A 23124-nucleotide genomic window follows, 5' to 3' on the forward strand; every position below is an offset into this window, starting at 1 on the left:
TTTCCATCACAGACTGGAAAATTGGAGTATGGCTGCTCTCCTTTCTTGATTTTAAAGCATTATTGCAGGAAAAGGGGTTCATTGTTTGCCTCTGCTGGTTCAATTTAGATTTTCTAAAGAAAAAGACTTTATGTGCCCCAGGTTTTTTACATAAAAGTGCTGAAGCCCAGTAGCTGATGTTTTGGGTGCATTTTATTCACTGTACTGCTTTTTAAATTTAACATCTGTTTTATTGTTGAGGGGGATGTTATTCAGTGATTAAAGCAGGGGACAGGGAGAAAGGAGGTCTGCATTTCATAGGTTGTCTAAAATGAATTTACAGTTTCACATAGGGGTGCACACCCTCAGGTTCTCAGGTGGGTTTCCCTGCTCCCATCACCTTTCTAACAGAAGGTACCTTCTCTATTTTAAGTTAGGGCTGTTTCCCCTCTCTGTAGCAAACCCAGCAGCTTCTCAGCAAGCTCACTGTGTGATTCTCTTTTGAAAGGCCACCAGAAAAATAAACGATTGATGGAAACCAGACAAGATGAGGGAGCTCTGCAGAAGGTCCTGCTGCTCTCCCAGACTCTGGCCCAGTGGTCTGTGTCTTTGGCACTGGGGCTTGTGGGATGGTTTTTCTTTTTAGATGTTGGAGCTAGTGAGGTGTTTGTTCACCTTGTTGCACCGTTTTCCAGACACAGATGAGGTTACTTCTTATATCACTGTCATTATAAATATCTATTATAATGGATATTTAGCTCATTAAGTGGATGCCACATGTGCTGCTGCTTTAGAAACTCAGGAGTTAGTCCTGCAAACCACTGGGCACCTTCAACCATTTAAACTTCATGGGATGAGTCCCACAAGAGCCAGCTGATCCCTCTTCTGTTAGGGGCTGGTGTGTCCAGAGCCCAGAAAAAGCAGCCAGGTGCATTGCCAGCACCTGCAGCAGCATGGTGGGGGTCAGATGAGATTTTTAGAAGACCTCCAGGTTTGATGCTCTGAGATACTGGATTTTAAAAATGTTTCTTTTCATCTATTTTTTTTTTTAAGCCAACGTAAAAGAGGGGAAGGAATTAGGCAATGTCTTGTTCTCAGGTGTTCCTGTGCTGGAGATGTGTGCTCTGCCTGCTCACGTCTGTCGTGCCACATAGGCAGCTGTCTGCAAGCCAAGAGCACGAGAAAGGGGCTATAAATGTAAAAGCAGAAATTACTCACTCCTGCTTTCTGACTGGAAAAACAGCTAAGTCTGTATTTATTGGATGGCTGGGACTGTCTACCAGCTGGAAAAACCTGAGGACTCTGCACCTCCAGAGGCTCCAACAGCTGGGGAAAAAATCTCCCCTTGAAATAAATACATCTGATTCCTCAAACACCTCGCCTGGGAGCACAGGGACAAGGGCTGCATGGAGATACTCCTAGCCCCATAATTATTTCTCCAGGCACATGGAAAAATCAGTTATCAGCTGTCACATTTAGAAAGCAAAAGACACAAGATCAGACAGAGATGGAGGAATATGGAGCTATTTATCTCAAAGAGAGGTCAGAGCAGAAACTGCCTCGTTCCTCTGGGAGGCACAAATGGATTAAGGTCACGTTGCACTTTCTTCCTCAAAAGGGTTGTCTGGCCCTGGCCCAGGCTTCCCAGGGCAGTGGTGGAGTCCCCACCCCTGGAGGAATTCAAAGTTGTGTAGATGTGGTGCTGAGGCACATGGGTCAGTGGTGGCCTTGGCTGTGCTGGGTTAATAGTTGGACTTCTTGATCTTAAAGGTCTTTTCCAACAAAAATGATTTTGTGATTGATTCTGTGATCATGGGATGAGTGAGAGTAGCTTGGCAGCACAGGACGAGCCCCTGCCCTGTCAGACCTGGGAGATCACTGCCTGAGGAGCTGGGGCAAAGCAGAGGTGCAGGAGTGATGCTTTCAGGTTATGCACAAGGGTGGCACTGCGTGTGCAGGTGGATCCCTGTGCTGGCAGCTGAGGTGTTTTGCAGGCAAACACCAAGAATGGCCCTTTCTGGTCCTTCAGTGCTCCCCAGGACTTGGTTTTGCTGGCTTTGGCTGCAAGATACACTTGGTGTGGCTATCAGAAATGCTCAGCAGGGTCCCAGCCCGTTGCTGCATGCACCACATCTGCCCTGGCATCCCCTGAGGCAAACTTTGCTCTGCTAAATGGCCAATACACAAGGCAGCTGGGACAGAAAAATAATACTGGTAGCAGAGAAAAGCAATAAAAGTGAGCGTGCCTCTAGGAAACACACAGAGGACACAGAATCCTTCCAAGTTAAAGAGCATCCTTGCTGGGTTTGCAGCTGACAGGTTTGCTCTGCTCAAAAGAAGGACTGTGTGAAGTGCAAGGCATGATTCTGGATGCAGAAACATCTATTCAGCAGAAACATCTTATTCTCCTGCTGTGAGGGGATGCAGAGGAATGTCATCAGCCTAATGTCTTGTGGGGCCTGTTTTCCCTAAACTCAGAAGCTTTTGAGCACTGTCCTTGGATGTTCTCCTCCTCCAGGGATCATAAGTCTTCCCCAAACATCCAGGCTGTTTTTTTTTTTTTTGATGTCTGCACTAACAGACTCTGCTGGGACCCTTTTGCATTGCTGGGTACCAGCTGCCCCCAGTGCTCTGCATCCTGCCATGAAGTGCAGCCAGGAGCTGGGTATCCCCATCCTCTGCTTCTGGGGGGGGAGGAGGGGTTCATTCTGGGGTCTGGAATGACCCTCAGCCATAGATAAATTTAGGGCATCTCAGAGGGTGAGATGTGCAGAGGGATGCTGCCCTGTGGTCCTCCCCAGCCAAGGCACTGTCTTGGAGCTGTGCTGGCTTAACTGCAGGCAGTTTGCTCTGTCAGGTGTTAAATCCATCCTTTCCCCCTCTTCTGAGGGCATTTTGTTCATATTCAGAAAGGCAGAGATAAGAGGATTGATTTCAATCAGTGTCTTTGCCACAGAGCTACCCCAGCACCTCAGCAGGGTTGCTGGGGGAAGAAGGATGCTCAGCCCCTGTCTGGGCTGCCAGGCAGTGTGGGAGCACACTGGGCTTGGAATTTCAGAATTACTTCTTCCTAAAGGCCAAATGAATCTCCCAGATGCAGAGGACAAGCTGAAATCCATCTGAGTCTTGGTGCTTTATCATACTGGTATCCTCCTCTAAATTCCTCTGTTCCCTCAGTTCCTCCTATGCTGGATCTCTCCAGTACAGTGCCACAAGCACCAGTTCTCCTCCAGCCACCCTGGGAGAAGGAAAGATCCTCCCTGAAAGGCAGGTTGTGCAATTGCTGCTGAGGCATTCGAGGAAAAAATAATCCTGAGCAGCTCTGGCAGAACATGCCTAAATCAGGCAAGCTTTGGGCCTGGGCCTGAGGAAGGAGCTGGGTGAAGCCAGAGGGGAAATTCTTTTCATTCTTAGGATTTGAAAGGTGGAATTAAGGTATAATAGTCCTGGATGAGGGCCAGGATATTTGGACTAGGAAGCTGGCTGTGACTGTCACTCTTGAATTGTATTCAGGGCTACTTTTGGAATGGTGTTGGTGTCAGGAGAAGAATTGTAGTGGAAGGGCAGGGAGGGAATAAAAAAAGATGCATTTTTGTCACTGAAGGTGCCAGCCACAGGGTGATTTTGTGTGGCTGGCTTCTGCTATGGAAGTAGAGGAAAAAAATGTTTATATTGTGGCTCACACTCGGAAATAACATGGAAAAAATAGTCTAAAGGAAGCTCCTAAATAGCACCAGCTCTCAGGGCTGCTCTTCCCTCATCCTTCTCATACCAGCAGTCCCTTAGAACTTAAAATACAGGAACAGCTGTAAACTGTGCCACTGCCAAGGGAAAACAGCACAAAGCAGGCACAACCCCCTGGAGCTGCAGCTTCACTCCTGGGCTCACCTTTGAGGCTGAGCCCCCAGTGAAGAGGAATTATTTCCCAACTCTAAGGAACAAACCAAGAACAAGCCAGCAAGGAACAGACAATGTGACATTCAAAAAACCAAGCAGTTTTATGAGCTTTGCTTCTGGTGGTGTTTATCCACCAGCAGCAGCAACTGTTGAGCTCTGTCTGTACTGAGACTTCACAGGGTGCAGTGTTTGATGGGTTATTTGATCCGTGACTCTCTTATGAACACTGATTAAAGAAGGGCCCAGCGTGGGGAACTTGTTCTGTACAACAGCATCATGCTTCCCCCTCTTTCCCTTGGAGATTGGCATTTTTCCCCCCCTGGAGGCACTGTTTGATTGCCACAGATTGGGAGCTTTTAAAAGGCAAGATATATGTGAGTCACAGTTAAAGCCATAAAAGAAAAACCAATAAAGCAATCTGAAAAGTGCTGTTTAATGGATTGAGGCAAACTTACTGGAAACAGGATACAGGCAGTCTCATCTTTAAATCGTTAGTTCAAACCCAGCTGCCTTTGGGAGCAAATAACATTTATTGCCTGTCAATAGCTGGCAGAGAAAACAAATTTGAAAGGGATTTTACCACCTGAAAGGAGTCCCTGGTTTCTCCATGCTCCCAGCATGTCTGAAAGCCATGCTTGTCATAAAACTGGGTCCTTACAGGACAGAACCTTTCCCTACATGAAAGTGCTTGTCCTGCCTTGTAGGTACAGGGCTGCCTTTGCTTGATTTTCTTGGCAAATAAAACCACGCAGGAGCCACACTGCCTGCACCCCACTTGATATCCCTGCTTCCCTGTCACCTTGGAGAAGCAGGAGGCAGATAAAGCACCCATCCAGATCATAGAGTCATTAATGTTGGAAAGGATCTCAAAGATCATCAGGTCCAGCTGTCAACTCAACACCACCAGTATGGGCTCTCCGGGGCTGATGGGCACCATGTCCTGACAGGCTCCTGAAAGTTTTATCACAGGCTGAGACGTGAGGTAATGGGCTGGGATTAATCCTCACAGCCTGAGGGTGTTGCTCTCAGCTCCATCCACATCTCTTGAGGCTGGGATGACAGGAGAACCCAGCTGGGTGTCTCTCCCCATCCGTGCAGGATTTGTGCCGCCTCTCGGGGAGATACAGCAGTGAGTCAGACCAGATTTTAGGGGATTAAAAGGGAATATTCTCCCATCTTAGTGTCCCCAAGTAGCCAAGCCCTCAGCAAGCGTGGTAGCATCAAAGCAGTGGTGCCTCTTGGTTGCTGCAGCACTGATGGAGAAGGGAGTAGGAAAGTTTGGGAGGCAGAGAGCCAAGGGCTCATCAGGGATGAGCAGGAGCTGTCTGTCAAGCATCACTGCTCAGTTTGGCTTTCCCCAGACTGAATTTTGGGCTGGCATCTTGTTAAATCCCTTTAGCAGAATTTGTTTTTTAATTCCCATTGGGCAAGAAACACCAATATGGGGGAACATCCCATGGGATTGCTGCTGTTGAGGTGACCCCACAGCAGCACTGGTTGTCTGTGTATGGTGATGGCAGCAGGGCCAGAGCTCCTGTGTGTAAAGAAGAAACACATTTGCTGTCTGGTTCAGTCCTTACATATCACTGTATTCATGTTAACAAGTCAAATGCAATTTCTTTTTGCAATTTTTAGGGGTAAAACTTGTCTTTTGCTCCCAGCTCTGAGAAGAAAGCAGTCAGGATGGCCTTAAGCCAGTCCTTGTTAGCAGTGACCCTATAGAAGTGTCTCCTCATGGACTGAGCTCGCTGTAGCCAACCCCCCAGGAGCAGAGTGCTGGTGCAGCTCATGCTGGTGCTGTGCCCAGCTGTGGGTCAGAGGAGCTGTGTGTGAGATGTGCCAGCAGCCAGCTCAGCCTTCAGTGTCTGCTCCGGCCTGATGCTATTCCAGATGTTGCCACAGCTGCACACGTGGCAGACACGTGGCTTGTGCTTCCCCCCTGCTGCAGAACAGGTGTGTGACACCAGAGGACACCTGAGCTCTGAGCCAGGTGCTGCTCCTTGCTGTCCTGCGCTGCCAGGAAGCGCCTCACAGATATTAAAATATCTAAATTGTAGCTTTTCCCGATTTATGGGACAATTGCAGCACCGCACTTGAAGCCTGGGTGCCCAGAGCTGTGAGTTGTGGATGGTTTCAGCCTCTGAAACCTCAGCCGGGAGGCAGCATCGGGAGGAGTGTTCTTGGTGACACCCTGTTCCAGCTGGAGCCTTCACCTCTCCCCTTCCTCCCGCAGCGGTGCTGGGGGTGTGCAGCGAGCAGCGCGAGCCCCCAGCTGTGCCCAGCCCCCAACATCTGCCTGGCACCGCTGCACGTGGCCTCACACAGAGGTGCCCGCGTGGCGCCCCCGCGTGCTCCAGATGTGCGCGCAGATGCGAATCCAGCTGCGCGTCCCTCCAGCTGCGCGTCCAGATGTGCCCCCGCAGGGAGTAACGGCCCCGCCCACAGGCCCCGCCCCCTCACCTGTCAATCTTCAGCTCCGGCCCAACCGCCACTCGCGACACATCGAGGCCCGCGACCAATCAGGGCGTGGTTGTGATTTCCATGGCAGCCGCCGCCGCGCGGCTGAGGGGAACCGGTGGTGGCGGCGGCGGCAGCGCAGCCGCTCCCGTTCCCGGTCGCGGTCCCGGTGGCTGCCCCGGTCCCGCTCGCTGCCCCCTGCGATGGTGCCTGAGGGGATCGGGGGCGGAGGAGGAGGAGGGGCAGAGGTGCTGCTGCTGCGCGGCTCCAGCCCGGCCCTGGCAGCGGCCGCCGCGGCGCGGGGGAGGCGGCAGCGCAGGTGAGGAGCCGCTTCCCGCCGCGCACCTGAGGGGGGAGGCGCGAGGCGCGGAGCGGGCCGCGGGCGCGGCCTTTCCCTCTCTCACCGCCCGCGCAGCCCCGACGGCGGCCGCCGTGCTCCGCCCTGCCCCGCCCGGCGGTGGGGCGGCTCCGGTGCCTCCAGAGCCCGTCGCTTTTGTCGGGCGGGCTGCGGGGCTGCCGCGGCCTGAGGCGGCGGGGGGGGGGAGCGGGTGGGCGCTGCGGCCCTGAGGTCCCCGCACCCCGGGGGAGGGCCGGGCCGGGGCACTCGGCTGTGCGGGCATCGCCGTGGGTCCCGAGGATGGGCAGCGGGACCGGTTCGCTGCTTCCCGCCGGTGCCGTGACGGAATGCGAGGAGGATCCCAGCCGGGTAACGCGGAAAGTTTCCGTAGGGGCGGGCTGAGCGGCTTCGGGAGCTGCCAGCGCTACGGTGGCTTTGTTGAGAGGCTGAGAGGTGCTGCGCTGGTGCGGGGACCCGCGGTGCAGAGGGGAGGCTCACAGAACAGTTCTGTAGCGCTGCATTTGCATCTGCGAACACAACCTGAGACAGGCAGGGGTTGTGGAAGCGCTTTGGCAGTAGATCTGTAGCGATAGACTTAATCTGCCTCTGAGCTGGAAAGGGTTTTGGTGGAAGCCTCAATTTGCATATCCTGTTGTTAACGTGTGGTGCCAATTTTTGTAGGTCTGAATCTTCTTAGTCTTACCAAGAAGTTTGATGCTTTGGAGTGCCTGATTGTGTACCTGAGCGCTGAAATCCTGCCTAGGAGGGACAATACACACAAAAGTGCCCAGAACGGCAGCTCATCTACTATTGATGTGCTACCGACTTTTATTGCTCTATTTTTCATTTTAAAAACATAAATTTAAAGAACTAGAAGCCTATGCGTGCTGCCAATAAAATTCCTTTTGTAGAATGGTTCTCCAGGAGCAACTGGAGTACTTAACAAGTACAGTATATTCTTGCATAATGGGAGCACATAGGTAACTCTTTTTTAACTGATGTGCACATCCATATAATTTGCTGTATGTGTTATAAATGTAGGTGGAGCAGAATGTGTAGAGGTTTTTGCTTCCTTTTGGAGCAAACCTTTTAATTAGCTGTACTTTAAACTCATTTTAGAGGTCTTAAGTGTTGAAAAATCTAGAAGTGCTGAATTTTGATTGCTTCGGTAGCCTTATTAGCTGTCTCAGATTTGGTAGAGGTTTTTTTTTTCCTGCTTGTAAGTGTTAATAGAGCCAGAGGAAGGACAGGTGTTCCTAAATTTCTTTCATGTATGCTCATGTGTGTATCAATATATCTGTCTCGTGAGCGGTTATGAAGAAAGCTGTAAAAAAACCCACACTCTAGGTTCAAGGCAATGCAAATGTGTGAACAACATCACTATAGTTCCTATAGTGTGAACTCTACCTCTGCATTCCCTTATAACAATTTCGTCCAAGTTTGTCTTGTTATCCTGTTATTCCTGTTATTATTATTCAAGTTATTCCTGTTATTATTGTCCTGTTTGTCCTGTTATGCCAACTAGAGCTTCTCTGGCTCAACTTGGCAGTTTTTCATCCCAGATGCTTTCTGCCAGGTGGCTCACTGCTTATTTCTCTGTGGTGAATTAAAGTTGCTCAGTTTATTTTATCATCCTTTTTTATGGTGTAACTAAGGGGGGGAGAAATTGAGAGAACCAGCTGCAGGGCATGAGAGCTGTAATGACTTGAACAGATAAAGATGGACTTGGAACTCAGGGCTTCTTAATTTTTATTTCCAGCTTTCTGAGTATTTTGCTTGTGCTGTGCTGTGACATTCCTCTCTCAGGTTGTGTTACATGACTGGTAGGAATACCTGATATCTGGTCTGTGGGGAAATCATTAAGGTGATTGTGCAAGCACTGCTTCAAAGGCTTAAAAATGCTGCTTGAATACTTAATTTTTGGAACAGACTTCTAAATGAGCCTATGATGGTTTGGAGAGCTTCTTGAAGTGGTACACTGCAAATTTTTCAGTCGTGTTCCTTGGTGTTGTGCTATACCATTACCATGTAACTGTTGGCTTTCCTATGCAATCTTCTTTGTGGTGAACAAGCACAACCAACCAGAAACATAGCAGCTCATTGAAGGAAAGGTTTTATGGAATTTCTTTAGCTTTCATTTAAGAATGCTGAAAGACTTAATGTTGTATGCAAGGGCTTCTTAGGACTATTTGAGGGGAGGGACAACTTTCCAGTAGTATGAACTGCATCATCACTCTTCCAGCTTCCAAAGTGAAAGCCTGAGCTCAAGAGCTTATGAGGATTGCTTATTACTGGGTGGTAATGGATCATCTTTCTTCCCCTGGCAGGGAATGCTTTAAACGACAACAAACCCTAAACTGTTCTAACATAAAATACAACTGAATGACTTTCCTCTTGACTAAGCTAAAAGTCTTCAACATATTTTGGAAGAACTTGAGGAAAAAAGGTCTTGACCCCCTGGCTGTAGGGGGAGGGAAGAGGGGAGAAGAGGGTATGTGTGTGCTGAAGAAGGAAACAAAGCACTCATTTTGCTTTGCAAACATCTTCACGTGGCTGATTCATAAGCCTGACTTTTCTGGGAATAAAGTTCAGCTATTCACACTTCTGTTTAGTTGCTTTTTCTTGTACTGAAACTTTAGCAGCAAATTCCTAGAAGAATTAAAATGTTTAAGGACCTCTCTACCATTGTAGTAATCTTCATGTGCCTCAGTTTATGACTGAGTTGTTGGGAGGGGGAAGTCTGTGTTTTTTTGGGGGTTTTTAGGTATTTTTTTTAGGGTTTGGGGTTTTTGGGGGGGGGGGGTTGGTGTTTTTTTTCCCTTAAGAGTTGTCTGTATTTTTATGTAGAGTGGCACTTTCCTTTTACCAGGTCACAGTGAGTAACAAGGCCACAATTTTTCAAAGCTCTCCTTACATGCTGACAAGGGATCACCATTTGCCTTGCTGTGATTTTTAAATGCTGTCAATTTAGTTCCTGTTAACAGCAGAACATTAATGATCTGTAGTAATCCCTCAGGTTGACAGATGTGATCCAGAGCACTTACTCATGTAGAGCAGGGAGAAGGTGGGGTTTGTTTGCAAGCTGCTAGAAGGGCAGTGACTTCCCTGTGTCATACTTGTCCCAAAGAGCTTTATCTGTAACATCAGGCACAGAAGGGAGTTTGCTGACTTGTGGAATAGAGCAGTTTGCTGAGAGGGGCTGTTTGACTGCTCCTCTGTGGGTTTTCTGATGTACAAAGCTGCAGTTTCTGGCAATTGCACGCTCCAGGTATTGCTTCCAGGAAAGAAAACGCTACAGAAGGTTGTGGGACAGCTTAATAACAGCTTTTATGGTCTTTCAGCCTTAAGTATCCTTGAATTTATCAAAAGATTACTGCATCAAATGAAAATGTGCTGGGTTTGTGTGTGGGGTTTTTTTGTAGAGCAATTTAGGAAACCTCCTGGCAGGCTGCAGAGTGGATTTGTGAGCACAGCTGGAGTTGAGAGTGAGTCACCCAGCACCCAGCCTCACCCTGCCTGGGCACTGAGGGGTTCAGCCTGCTGGCCATGGGCTTTTTCCTCCAATGCTGCTTGGTTCTGGAAGCTGGTGCTGGTTTTTGGTTTGTTATTTAAGTGTTATTGTAGTATAAATGATCAGAACTGAAGCACTTTGTTTTGATATGCTTTTCTCTAATGATCAGTTGCTTAATTTTTGCATTTGGGAAACCTTAACATCTTCAAGGAGTAGTTTTTAGTTTGGAAGATGAAAATTTCTCTGGAGGTTTTTTTTTTTTTTGCTTGGTTGTTTTTGAGGTTTTGATTGGTTGTTTTCTTTTGAGGGAGGGCTGAGTTCTGGGTTTGTTTCTTTTGGCTTGGTTTGGTATTTTTTGGGGTGCTTTTTTTGTATGGAATTTACTCAAACTGAATAATGCTAGGGATTATATGAAGTGTAAGTATTTGTAAGTCTTATTTTCTCTGGGGCAAAACACTGTTTCTGTGGTGTTAATTCCTCTCTGAAATGAGTACTGACTTTTAGGTACAGTAAAGATGTAATTAAAATTTTAAAGAGTAAGTGCAAGGCACTGATTTCCCAGGAGGGAGCTGCATCCACCCCTCACCAGCTTGTGGAGGCCAGGGGCTTGCTGAGGGCCAGGTCTGGAGAGACTTGCTCAGATGGGGGCTTGAGAATTTCTGATTTGGTGACTGGATTTGCCTGGAGGAAGAGGTTCAGTGGATAAGAACATGTTCTTCATTAAGGAATGTGTCTTGTATCACTGACAGAGATGGAAAAGCTCTGAGGATGTCAGTCACTTATAAAGTTGGTGGTACCTCAGTACTTGGAGCTCCTTACACTTAAAAGCATCTGTGATTCACACTGTTCAGTGAGTTATTTCAGCTCTGAAAAGCAAGCTCATATTTAAAATTTCTGTTAGATTACTAATTTCATTTACATTTTGAGAGGAGGAGTCAGTTTTCAGCCTACCTTATCTGAAAATTCAAAGCTGTTGAGCTGCAGTATACAGGAAAAACAGCTGTCTGTACATTAACTGCTAGGAACAGAAAAAATATAGATACAGGATAGAGCTTGGCATGAACAGATGAAGTCATCCCAGCAGCAGTGTAGGAGATTTATCTAAGTGTTGGGTTCTTGCCATAAACCTTTCTGTGTAGGAGCCATAAATTCAAATTCTTAACTCTGAAGTGTTACGTTTATCTTGGAGGGGAAAGACCCTTGTCATACAAGCAAAAATGCAGACTTACCTGGATGGTGTAGAGGAGACTTCAAAAAAGAGCCAGCTCACCAGCACTGCTTAACAGGAATCCAAACATTGTTTGAAGGTAGAATGCCATATATACTTTGTTCTGGCAAAGCTTTATTATGTGATTTGAGCAAAGCCTTGCATAATTTTTTCCTTGGGATACTTATTGAGAACAAGATGTGTTTTTTCTTTTTTTTGTGTGTGTGGTTTTTTTGTTGGTCTGTGGGGTCGGGGTTTTTTTTTGTTTGCCTTGTTTTGTTTGTTTTTTGAGAGAAATATCTCTAGGGGCCAAATTTTACAGAAAGGAAACAATAAAGAAAGATGTTAGGATGAAATAAATAGTTTTCTTTTTTATATCCTGCTTTGTGTTTTCTGAGTACTGGGATGGATGAAAATTTTGAAGTTGCCGTGAGTTTATTCTTCTCGCTTTTATTTAAATCAAGCCTGATTATAGTCAACTTTAATTCTGGATTGTGTTGGTAGTTTTTAAAGACTACACTTTTTGTAGTTTTTAATGACTATACACTTCTTTAATCAAAGCTTCCCATGAAGTAAAAATTGAAGTTTCCCTTACTTTCCATAAATTGCTTTTCTTAAAAGCCTTGGTCAAAAATTGGGCACTGTCAGTGTTGCAACATAGCTTTTTTTTTTGTTTGTTTTTTCTGCTATAAAACCTCACTTAATAAAAAAAGAGTGTTTACTAAATAATTACTTTTCTACTGTGTGTAAATTATATCTTCGCTTGCCTGTGAATCTAGCTATCCAGTGCTCGAGTTCTTTCAACTATGTTGTTAAAATGTATCAAAGAACTTCCATGTAAATAGTAATCCTGGTCCTGAATTTAGTTGCATTTTGTGTTGCTGCTGTGGGTAAACAAACATAAAGGCTTTTTATTCTGGCCTGATTATGTTTAGACTTCGCCTTTACTGGTTTTAATGCAACACCAGGAGACAATAATTTTATTGAATGCTGTCAGGGCTTTCTGTTGTTGATTTCTCGTAGTAGTTCCTGAAGTTCTAAACGTTTGTTTTTTCCCCCCTTGCCAGACCTTAATTTATTTTGAATAGGACTCCCATGGCATCTGAACTAGAAGATAATTTGAAATAGAAGGACTCCTTGTTTTGAAGTGACAGCCTTTACCAAAATGGTTGGCAAACTCAAGCAGAACTTGCTGCTGGCGTGCCTGGTGATCAGCTCAGTGACAGTGTTTTATCTGGGCCAGCACGCCATGGAGTGTCACCATCGAATAGAAGAACGCAGCCAGCCCGTGAGGATGGAAAGTGTGAGAAGCACAGTTAGAACATTTGCTGCCAGTGCAAATGCAAGCAAAACCTTTGCTTACAACAAAGACATGCCTTTGATATTTATTGGAGGAGTACCTCGAAGTGGCACTACCTTGATGCGTGCCATGCTCGATGCCCATCCCGATATCCGATGTGGGGAGGAGACCAGGGTGATCCCCCGGATCCTGGCAGTGAAGCAGATGTGGGCTCGGTCAAGCAAAGAGAAGATCCGGCTGGATGAAGCTGGAGTCACAGATGAAGTTCTGGACTCAGCCATGCAAGCATTTTTATTGGAAATCATTGTGAAACACGGAGAGCCTGCTCCCTATTTGTGTAACAAAGATCCTTTTGCTTTAAAATCCCTAACTTATCTTGCTAGGATTTTCCCCAATGCCAAATTTCTCCTCATGGTACGGGATGGCCGTGCATCCGTGCATTCCATGATCTCTAGAAAAGTGACAATAGCTGGGTTTGACCTTAACAGCTACAGGGACTGCTTGACCAAGTGGAACCGTGCTATAGAAACTATGTATAACCAGTGTATGGAGGTCGGTTTTGAAAGGTGCATGCTGGTACACTATGAACAACTCGTGCTGCATCCAGAAAGGTGGATGAGAACTCTCTTAAAGTTTCTTCGCATCCCATGGAACCAAGCAGTGCTGCACCATGAAGAAATGATTGGAAAAGCAGGGGGTGTTTCTCTTTCAAAGTGAGTATGAACACTCTTCCTTTACCTTGTCTCGGTCTAAGAGGTAAAATAGTATGTTTTGCGTATAAAAGGTTACTTGTAACTTTGTTTCAGTTTGTAAGGAGCTAATGATGTTTCGGGAAGCCTATTTCTCATGCAGCTTGTCTGGAAAGGAAGAATGATTGCTAACTAACAGTTTGCAGTCTCAGGTTGTTCCTGCTAAATTATTGTCTCAGTAATACATGTTCATGGAGCATATGAACAAACCTTTAATTCCTGATCAGTCTAGTTTCAGTGTCTACTCTCAGCCTTTCTGCCAATGCAGCTTTGCTTTTCCCTGTGTCCCAAAATAAAGCCTGCCTTTTTTATTTAGACTGGTGTTATTCATCCTAGCAAGATCATCGTTTGATTTCAGAAAATTAAGTATTGTTGTCAGTGCAAAAATGGTCTTTGAGTTGCATTTGCCAAGAACACACTCTTCCAGGAAACTTGAGAAACTGTTCCAACAAAATAGAAAGCAGAATTGGCGTTCTTTTGAGTTGGCATGTGCTCCTAAAAGGACAAGCATTTTGAATAAAAATTAACCTTGCTGTAAGCAAATCTCTCAGTACTCTGTCATGCCATCTGTGCAGCTGACTTAGTTACTTCCAGAAACTAAAATGCAGCTATGCTTAGAAAACCCAGATAGGTATTGGGGGGGGGGGGTGGAAAAAGCCCCAAAACAGCTAGTTAATGCTCCAGTTAAACTCCTCTTTTTGGTTTCTTGGCTGTTATATATAGGGGAACTTCTGAGATGGAAGCTGACTGGTCTTTATGGGGAGGAACAGTGTGAATGTTTGAATCCCTCTTCTTTTTTTTTTTTTCCTATGACAATCATCTACCAGTTTGTCATGTTTATGTTTCCAAAATACTGATTTGAAAGCCCTATTCCAGCAGTGAGGCATGGCCAGTTAAATTCCTTGGTTTCTGTTTTTTGAATATTCATCACTTTCCAAGTGCTTCAGTGTAACAGAGGCACAAGCAAGCAGTCCAGGATGGGTAGAGACAAATCAAACTGTTGAATTACAGAGTGATTTGTTTGTTTTTAAATTTAAAAAAAGAAAACAACACCCCAAACCTACAGTTTTGAGAAGTAAAAATTGGGAAATCTTGTTTTTTTAATGGCTAAGGAAGTGGCTATGTGGATTTTTTAATATAGAGGATTATGATGTAAAACAAATCAGTATTTTTTAATCAGCATCTAGAAAGAGAATTTAAAACTCACATAATGGTTATAAATCTGGAGGTTTCACATCACCATTTCCAGTGAAGAAGCACAGCCACCACCACTGTGATCACAGAGCTCTCAGGAAGCCATCTCAACATTTTTTTAGTGATATTGTTCATTAGCAGATTGAAGCTTTCTGCCACTTAACCCGAAGCAGGGCACTACTGTAGGTCTGTGTCAGCTTTATCTGTGTCTGAGCTTCTTTTTAGTTCTCTGTATCATGTTACTGCTTCACAGTGGCAGCTGATGGGGGGTGAGCTCACTTTTACTGATATAAATAGGTGGGTGCCAAGTTCCTGTAAAATCTCCTGTATGCATAATGTGCAATTCTAGAAAATTGTGCATAATGCCAATTCTAGAAAAGTATCACTACCTTATAACTTCCAGATTAGTGTTTTTAAAATTGATGAACCTCTATACTATAAAACTCAGTAGCCTGGCTGAATTAATAGTTTCAAGTAATATTTCTTGCAAAGTTTGGTAGACTGGGATGTGAGGAGATGAGAATACTTTTCATGTCTCTAAAAACTAAGCAAATGCATTGTTGAAAATAAGATGTTGCTTCATGATTTATTTTCTAATCAAACTTTAAAATATAAGATAAATGAGTATGAAAGTATTCTTGTGACCCTCATCAGTTCAATCTGTTCATGGAGTTCTTTATGCTTTTGTTGTCTCTGAGATGATATGTGAAAGTAATTTATTATTTCAGAAGGCATTGGCAATAGTAGAAAAAGAATGGTTTATTAGTGTTACGTCTGTTGGTGTTTATCTAACCAAATACCCTCGAAATAAATGGGGAGATTTGTTTTTCAGTTGCAAGAGACCTTTATAATTTGATAATTATTTCAGTGACTCAGTCTTTTAAGGTCTGCAGGGAAAAAAAAAACCCAATAACAAAACAGTGATTATGAAATTCTCTATCTTGAGTGTCTGTTTTGTGTATTTATATGATACTAATTGAAATTGTGCTGGTGGAGGTTGAGTTTCCCTAATTTTTTATTTTCTTGTGCATTTAAAACCTCCTGCTCTTGGCATCCCCAGCTCCTCACTGCCCTCTTGTGTGCAGCAGATTGTGGGGGACAGGGACACTGCTTGGCTGGGAGGGGGGGTGTCTTTGCCCAGGGCAGAGAATTTATTCTTTGAAAAGATGCTTTCTGGGTAGCTTACCAAGAACTTTAGTCTGCCACAGGCACTTTATCAGATTCTGACAGTTGAAGAAACTTACCTTGCTTTAGATTCTAGTTTGCCTTCTATCAAGTTGCATTTAGCTTGTTCTCAGCTGCAGCAAAATTCTTAATGGCCTTGGGTGTGCATGGCTGTTAAATTCTGGGCCAGGTTCTAACCAGTGTTGTGCTCTTATAACTTAGAATTTTTATTCAGGCTTATAGGGGGGAGCTCTTTACTTCACAGAGGGAATACTGCCTGCATTCAGCTGAAACAACACTTTGGAGCAGTGGAGCTCCATATTCTGATGAGCAGCTTTCTCCCATCCAGCTACCTGAAGGAACAGTGCTGAAGATCTCTTCAGAGATCACCTAAGAAAATTCAGAACACTGCTGTTTATTTCAACTCACAAGGCTTTACTCTACCATATGCCTGTCAGGCTGTTTCACAATGTTATTACACTATTTACTGGCAGGAGGAGGATATCACAAGTAGCAAAATGGTTTGTATCAGAATGTTTAAAAGATTCCCCCACATAGGCCTACCCTGTGTAGCGTGGAAGGGAGAGTATGAAGATCTAGATAGAATTAGTTTCCTGGTTGTCTGCAAAGTGTTGGATAGGGCAGAAAACCTCAAATCTAAAGACTTAAAGTGAGGAGAGAAACCTGCCTCAGTCATCTTCCACTCACCTTGTAGCCTTTCAGACAGATTCCACTTCAGAGGCACAATACCTGCTCAAATCAGGTCCAGCATAAAATGCCTGCGTGTGATTTAACTGTTGGAGAGTTTTTGAAAAGAAATCTGACAAGAGTTTGTTGTCTTGAAATATTTTTAAAAACTTTGAGCAAGAGATTGCAATATTGCCAAAAAATCTATGTATTGATGCTATTATCTGGTAACAGAAAGTGAATGTTTAAGAATATATTTTTAACTCATCTGAAATAAAAATTAACTACATCAAATGAAATCTGTGAACAAGGCTGTAGGTCAGTGTAAAGTGTTTTCTTTTCAGTTCCATAGAGAGTTTCACTTCTGGAAATAAGTCAGTTACCCAGTGGCTTGCAGAATTCTTCAGGCAGTGAGTTGACTTCAGTTTTCTCTTATTCCACACTCAAACTCTTATGCAACAGTCTGTTAATAGCAGTGTTAGATACTGAACAGTCTGTATTCAAGAACTGAATCTGTTCCCCTGGCTGCTTCATTTGAGGATACTGTAGCTGCCTTATTCTCTTCTGCATCTGCCCAGTAATCCTTACTTTTTCTGTTGCTGATAAAGCTTTAGCCTCATTATTTTACTGTTTTACTTAGGATCTTTGCCCTTTATTTTGGTTTTTATCCAGCTGCAAGAAGAAGCACTGCATAGGTTTAGGGATGTGCACCACAGAATTTGTAGTAGCAGGAAACCTGTGGTTTGAAGTCACTGCCAACGTGGCTGCTGGAGGAATGTGTTATGGCTGGGCTACATGCTAGAACTACTATTGTTAATATAGCTCTGGCATTTGCCTCCTAACTGAAAACAGCTGTGCTGACCACTGATGCAAAGAAAAGTCAGCCCTTTTATAGCAGTTTTTATTAGGCTTATTATGGAAAGAGCTGTCTAGGTAAAATTACTTCAGAATATACTGTTCTTCATACATACCTTTCATCTGATTCTAGGACAGATGTAGAAGGATTTGGGATGAGCCCTGTGTTTTGTGCTTTCAAAGCTGAAAAGGTTCCTGCAGTTTTGCAGTGAAACCTGGAAGCACGGACCAGGCAACATTTGCATATGCAAATACATCATGCATAAATCTGGCAAGACTTGGTATGTTTCCCCTTGTTTTGCTCTGTTTGGCTTTTTGGGTGTGTTTTTCTCCTTTCTGTGTTCCCCGGCACTCCTCGGATGTTCTTTGGGCTGAAGAATCTTTCCCAGAAATTGTGTTTTCCTCTTCTTCCCACCTTACTGAAAAGGACAGAAAAGGATTTGAACAGAAAACCAAATGCTCTGTAGTGTTTTATTGACTTGGTGCCTAGGAACAGCTAAATGTAGTTCTGTGCTTATCTCTTGCCAGGTATTAATCACCAGGAAATGTTTCCTGCTGACCTTTTTGTTTCTAAATGCTAAAATTACATTGAAGGAAAACACATTTTAAATCTGCCTTTACTTCAGGAATTTATACATGTTCTAATTGAGGTTCTAATTGATGTACAGCACCTGTGGTTCTGGGGTTCTGATAAGCTATCAATCAAACCCATCACCTGATTCTCACAGCATAACCCTTATTTTAAACAGTTGAATCAATGTACAGTTTTGGTGAAAGTATTTTGGGCTTGGCTGGCTCTGGGAGCAGGAGGGCCATAAGCCTTCTACTTTTAGAACACCTGCTGGAAATCTTTTTTGAACTGAAGGGAACCATGGTTCTAATGGTTCTACAGACTCCTGACTTGCCATGTTGAACAACTGAAACTCAACTCTGTATTCTGGCTAATTTGATATGTCAGATATCATCTGCTAATTGTAAGGATCAAAAAGGCAGTGCCCAGGCTTCTTAGTTTGCTGTGCAGACCTCAGACCTTTGCTGTGATCTCAGGCCAGTGGCCTTCAGGATGGCTGAGACTCAGCTGCAGCCCCCTGGTCCCAAAATCCCATTCTGAGTTCCTATATTCAGTTTGTGCTACTGAAAATGGCTTAAGGGAGTAAAGTTGTAAATTCTGGGGTTTGTCTTACAGTTTGTGTTTGTCAGGTGCTTACCAGCTTCCACTAAACACCTTCTGCAGCAATCTGAAGACCCAGTTTGCCAAGACAATTTCCCCATGGGTGACTATTTCCCTGTCTGGTTTGTTCTTTGTTGATTGTGTTCAAAGTACAGAAGTGTCTGACCTTCCATCATTGTATGACTAACTTCCTTCCTCTGTCCTGAAACAATTTCAGCTATAAGGACAAGAAAAAGGGGATGACAAGGTAAAGACTGGTGTTAAGATCAAATTGAGTTAGTGACTGGCAGTCATGCACACAGTTTGTAATTTAAGGCTGCCATTGCACAGTACTTAGGCATCTGAATGGGAAGCCTCTTGCTATTGATTTTATATTTGTCTAATGTGCAACAGTACTTCAGCCTCTTCTTGGATTCATGAGGTTAATTGGATAACTGTAATCAAACTTATTCCTCTTGTAAGCTGATGTCACTCTAGAGAGCAATTTCACAAGCTCAGGCTTCTGGTCTGGGAAACTCTAAGGACTATTTCAGGAAATTTCCATTTATTTTTCTCAGAAGATGTTTTCTCACATTCTGTGGTTCTGTGTAACTGAAGTATTGTCTGCTTGAGAATTAATTTGAATCTTGGTATTCTCATTCTTTATATTGTCTAGATGAGGCACTGGTATTACACTGCATACTTTAAATTATAACAGTTTTGTTTTCTGGTTGTAGAACTTTTAGAGATCACAGTTTTTAATGATGTAAGTCCTGGGAAGAATGATGGTTGCAAGTGGCTGTGACAGCTGTATGCTCAGCATCAGATTTCAGGGAGGTACAGCTTGCCAGCAGAAGTTACTGATACAGTGACACACCTTGTGGCATTGCTTGCAATTCAGGTGTAAATATTCCTTTAGGCATCTTGCATTTACAGTTTTTTCACTTGCTTTAAAAGAAAAATGAGCCTTGATATCCAAAATGCTTGTGTTCTTTTTCACATGAAAAAAAAATTCAGAAGAAGGTTTGGGGAGTTTTAAGTTACTCAGCTTGTTGTGAGTCCTGCTGTCCTGGTTCAGAAATAAATACCATAAAGAATTTGTATATTTTGTAGTCTAAAAGAAATGTGTGTGTCTGTATGAAGTGATGCCAGATTGCTTCCTCTGAAAAGAAATCAATAAAATCTGGGGTGCAAGAATGCAGGAGTGTTGATTCCAAATATTTTACATATGACACTGCAATGATTATGTACTTGCCATTTAAAAAAAGTGTCATGACTGAAAATCAGTTAAGGAATGGCTATGAAAAATGCTATTGCAATCTGTATCTTTCTGCCCTTTTCATAGGTCTCTCTCATTTAAAAAAGTTTAGTTGTAGTCACAGAAGATAAATGGCACATTGACTTTAATTTAGAATACAACTTTTAAGAGCATTTAAGATGATGAAACAGGAAATGTGGGAATATGCCAGTGGGAAAACAGCTTTATATGTAGGTGTATGCATCCTTTTCAATTATCATTTCTTTGGCTTTCACTACTGCCTTCATGTAAAAAAACTTGCTTCAGCACATTCTGTGTGAGAGCCTAAACCAGAAAGCATGCATGAATGTTTTAGTAGTTATTTTATCCTTATGTAGTAAAATTTTACTTCCATCAGCTCTGTACAACCATGAAATTTTGTGAGAGGAAAGAAGAAAGTTTGTTCTGACGGATTTTTTTTTTTTTCTGAGTCTTAATGCTAGTGAGAAAGAAGCAAGTATTGGTGAGAGTGCAAAGCAACCTTTCTTTTTCTCTCCACAGAGTTGAAAGATCTACTGACCAAGTAATCAAGCCAGTCAATGTGGAAGCATTGTCAAAGTGGGTTGGGAAGATACCTGCTGATGTCCTGCAAGACATGCCAGTGATTGCACCCATGCTGGCAAAACTGGGTTATGATCCATATGCCAACCCACCAAACTATGGAAAGCCAGATCAAAAAGTAGTGGAAAACACAAGGAGGGTAAGGGGGTTGTGTATTATTTAATTACTGACCAAATGGGTGTGAACTATAGAGTGGAAGAGTTTTGTGGTTTGTTTGGTTTTTTTTAAAGTCTGTTTTAATACCTTTTAATACTCAGCAATATGATTCCCTCGCCATGGGAGGGAAGACAGAAGAATGCTGTGGGACCTTAAGCACTGAAGGTCTGGCTCCTGCCCTTTGTCTTCAGTTTGGTTCTTGTTCCTTTACCCCAGTCCCAGGCTTGAGCTGTGTTCTTTGGTGTACGTAGCTGTACCTCTTGAGAATTGTCCAGATATTTGAGGACCTAGTTAATAGTGGAAAAAAAGCTATTTTCCTTGTCTGGGAATCAAACTTGATTAATGACCTCAGCTTTTTATGCATGAGGGTTGGCAGAAACTCTGCCACAAAATTATACTACAAGTACTTGGTAGAATTTGAAAAGTGACCCATGGAAAATGGCTCAAGATGATCACAATGCCACATTTCCAATTCTTTGCTGTCCTTTGTAGAACAAACAAAAGATGGAGGAAGGCCTGGTGCTGATTAACCTAAAGGATTTTAGTCTGAAGTTAATGTTGTTGGAATTTGAGTAATTAGACCATACAGCTGTTTATCCCTGGAGGTATCCATTGAAAAGCTCATTACCATTGTTTGAAATAAGAATAATTAACTCTTTACTTTTGTTCTTTTGAGAATGTATACTTTATTTTGCTGCTGCAGCAAAGCAGTAATTGGAAAAATTGAATCAAACAATTTAAAAGAACTGGCTTTCACTAGGCTTCCAATACTAAAAAAATTAGTATGCTGATGGGCTAAATACTAATGAAACAAATGTTTTTGTGGAGTCTCTAAACATTTTTGAATTATTTCTTTTTAGAAGCCCTCCTTGGGAAATCTTTATTAAACAGTTGATCATCCTGTAAATATATTACAGGATGGCAGGGTGACTGTTTCAACAGTTGTTACCTCAGCATGGAGAAGGTAACTCCATGTTCTCTGCTAGGAGTAGTGGTTAGCATTTTATAGGTTTACTGGTAGTTACTGGCTTTAAGAGGCTCACAAACAAACTCTTTTCACCCCTTTAAAAAAAAAATGTTCAGTACTACTTCATGGAACCTTGAAAACAAAATCCTCATACACCTACCCCTATGTACAAGAAAAGAATGACTCAGATCCACATTTGTATTGTAGTGCAATAATTTAAGGTGGATCATCTCTTACTAACACAATTTAAATGTTTTTGCTGTTTGGTGACCTTTCTGAAGCCTCTACCTATATGGCAGGCTCAGTTGGAGTTGAAAAAGTTGTATGGGTTTCAGTTGCTTACTGTTGGGGAGCTTCTTGAAATCTGTTTCAGATTAGAATGCAGGAGAGAAACTTGGGTAATAGACAAAACCACAAGCATACCTTTAAAAAATTAAAGGTTAATTTAAAAGGCTGAAGTGCATTGAGGGTTTTTGACAAGTTTGCTTTGAAGCATAATTGGTTTGTTTACTAAGGTTAAAAAGAGCCCTGGAAAACTGGAGTTCTCTGTCAAATAGCTGATGCAAATATTGCAGACATATGGAGCACTTGTTAGTATTTTGACTGCTGTTTTAATTTAATAGTTTTACTTGCACCCCAAGATAGCATTTTAACTTTATTACTTATTGTAGTACCCAGTATATATATTGTCCTAGTCACTTGTTCTTTAACATAACTACTTTTGCATCTATGGTTTTCTAGATAAAATGAGGGTCATGTCCTGAATTAAGACTACAGTCCAAAAAAAAAAAGCAAATTTACTGAAGATGGCTAATCTTGAAAACTTACTATATTCCTTTTGAAAATGGAGAAACAAGAGGTTCTCAAATGCCCTGTACCCCAAGGAGCCTTTAAAACGATGCATTAAATCAGTGTTTGGGTTTGTGTTTGAGAGCTTAAATTCCTCCCCTGTCACTTTGCTTTGTTTCCTCCCAGCTGGTTCCCAGCAAATCCCTGCTCACACCACTGGGTCCTCTGTCTTTCTCTGTGACTATGGAAACACTGATGTCCTGCCTTCCTAGGGTCTCAAGATTAAAGGTTTCCCAACTCCCAGATGGGTTTGCTGCTTAGGTTGCTGCATTCTGCAGGCTCAACACCCTCTGTAAGTCCCAGAAGTGGCTTCCAGATCATTGAGTATCTTGTGTGGTAAATTGCCAAATGCTGGCCACTGAGCTTGGCCTCAAACCAAGCATAATTTGAGATAAATAATATTCTGGTGGGTGATCAGTAGGAGCTGACTCACTTCTGAAAAATACTTTTCTTTTTTCCCCATGCCTTTTAAAATTATTATTTTAGAGACAGGGAGCAGATATTTCAGAAGACTTTAAGGTGTCTGGAGAAAGTGTGGGTGGCAGGGAGGAGAAAGAGGGAACTGTTTGTTATGTGTGAACAGTTTAGCCCATCAGGGATAGCAGTCTGCAGGATTCCCTTTCTATCCTACGAACAAATGCTAATTTATTTCTTGCTACTGATGCTTGGAGAATAGATAATTTGTTTTGAAAAAATATTATTTCTTTATTTTTTTCCAGCCTTCAGTAACTAGCACTTGCCAAGTCCAGTGTGTTATTGCATACTCCAAGCTGCTGAATCTGTAAATTGTTATAGCACTACTTTTGT

General features: G+C 43.2%; 1 protein-coding gene across 8 annotated transcripts in view; it reads left to right on the top strand.

Moving 5' to 3' along the window:
* The window catches only part of TPST1 (tyrosylprotein sulfotransferase 1), a 38436-nt gene that overhangs the window by 8461 nt on the left and 6851 nt on the right, over positions 1 to 23124 (top strand). For 3 of the 8 annotated variants that reach the window (XM_071764800.1, XM_071764798.1, XM_071764802.1), the window contains 2 exons: positions 12456 to 13401; positions 20286 to 20484. In XM_071764800.1, coding sequence (XP_071620901.1) covers positions 12554 to 13401; positions 20286 to 20484 — 1047 coding nt within the window. In that variant the 5' untranslated portion in view covers positions 12456 to 12553. Of the gene's footprint in view, positions 1 to 6414; positions 6653 to 6908; positions 7040 to 12455; positions 13402 to 20285; positions 20485 to 23124 lie in introns of those variants that run through there. The other 5 variants (XM_071764796.1, XM_071764799.1, XM_071764795.1 and 2 more) reach the window with 3 other exon arrangements.

Source organism: Heliangelus exortis, chromosome 21 (genome assembly GCF_036169615.1).
Source record: "Heliangelus exortis chromosome 21, bHelExo1.hap1, whole genome shotgun sequence".
Lineage (NCBI taxonomy): Eukaryota > Metazoa > Chordata > Aves > Apodiformes > Trochilidae > Heliangelus > Heliangelus exortis.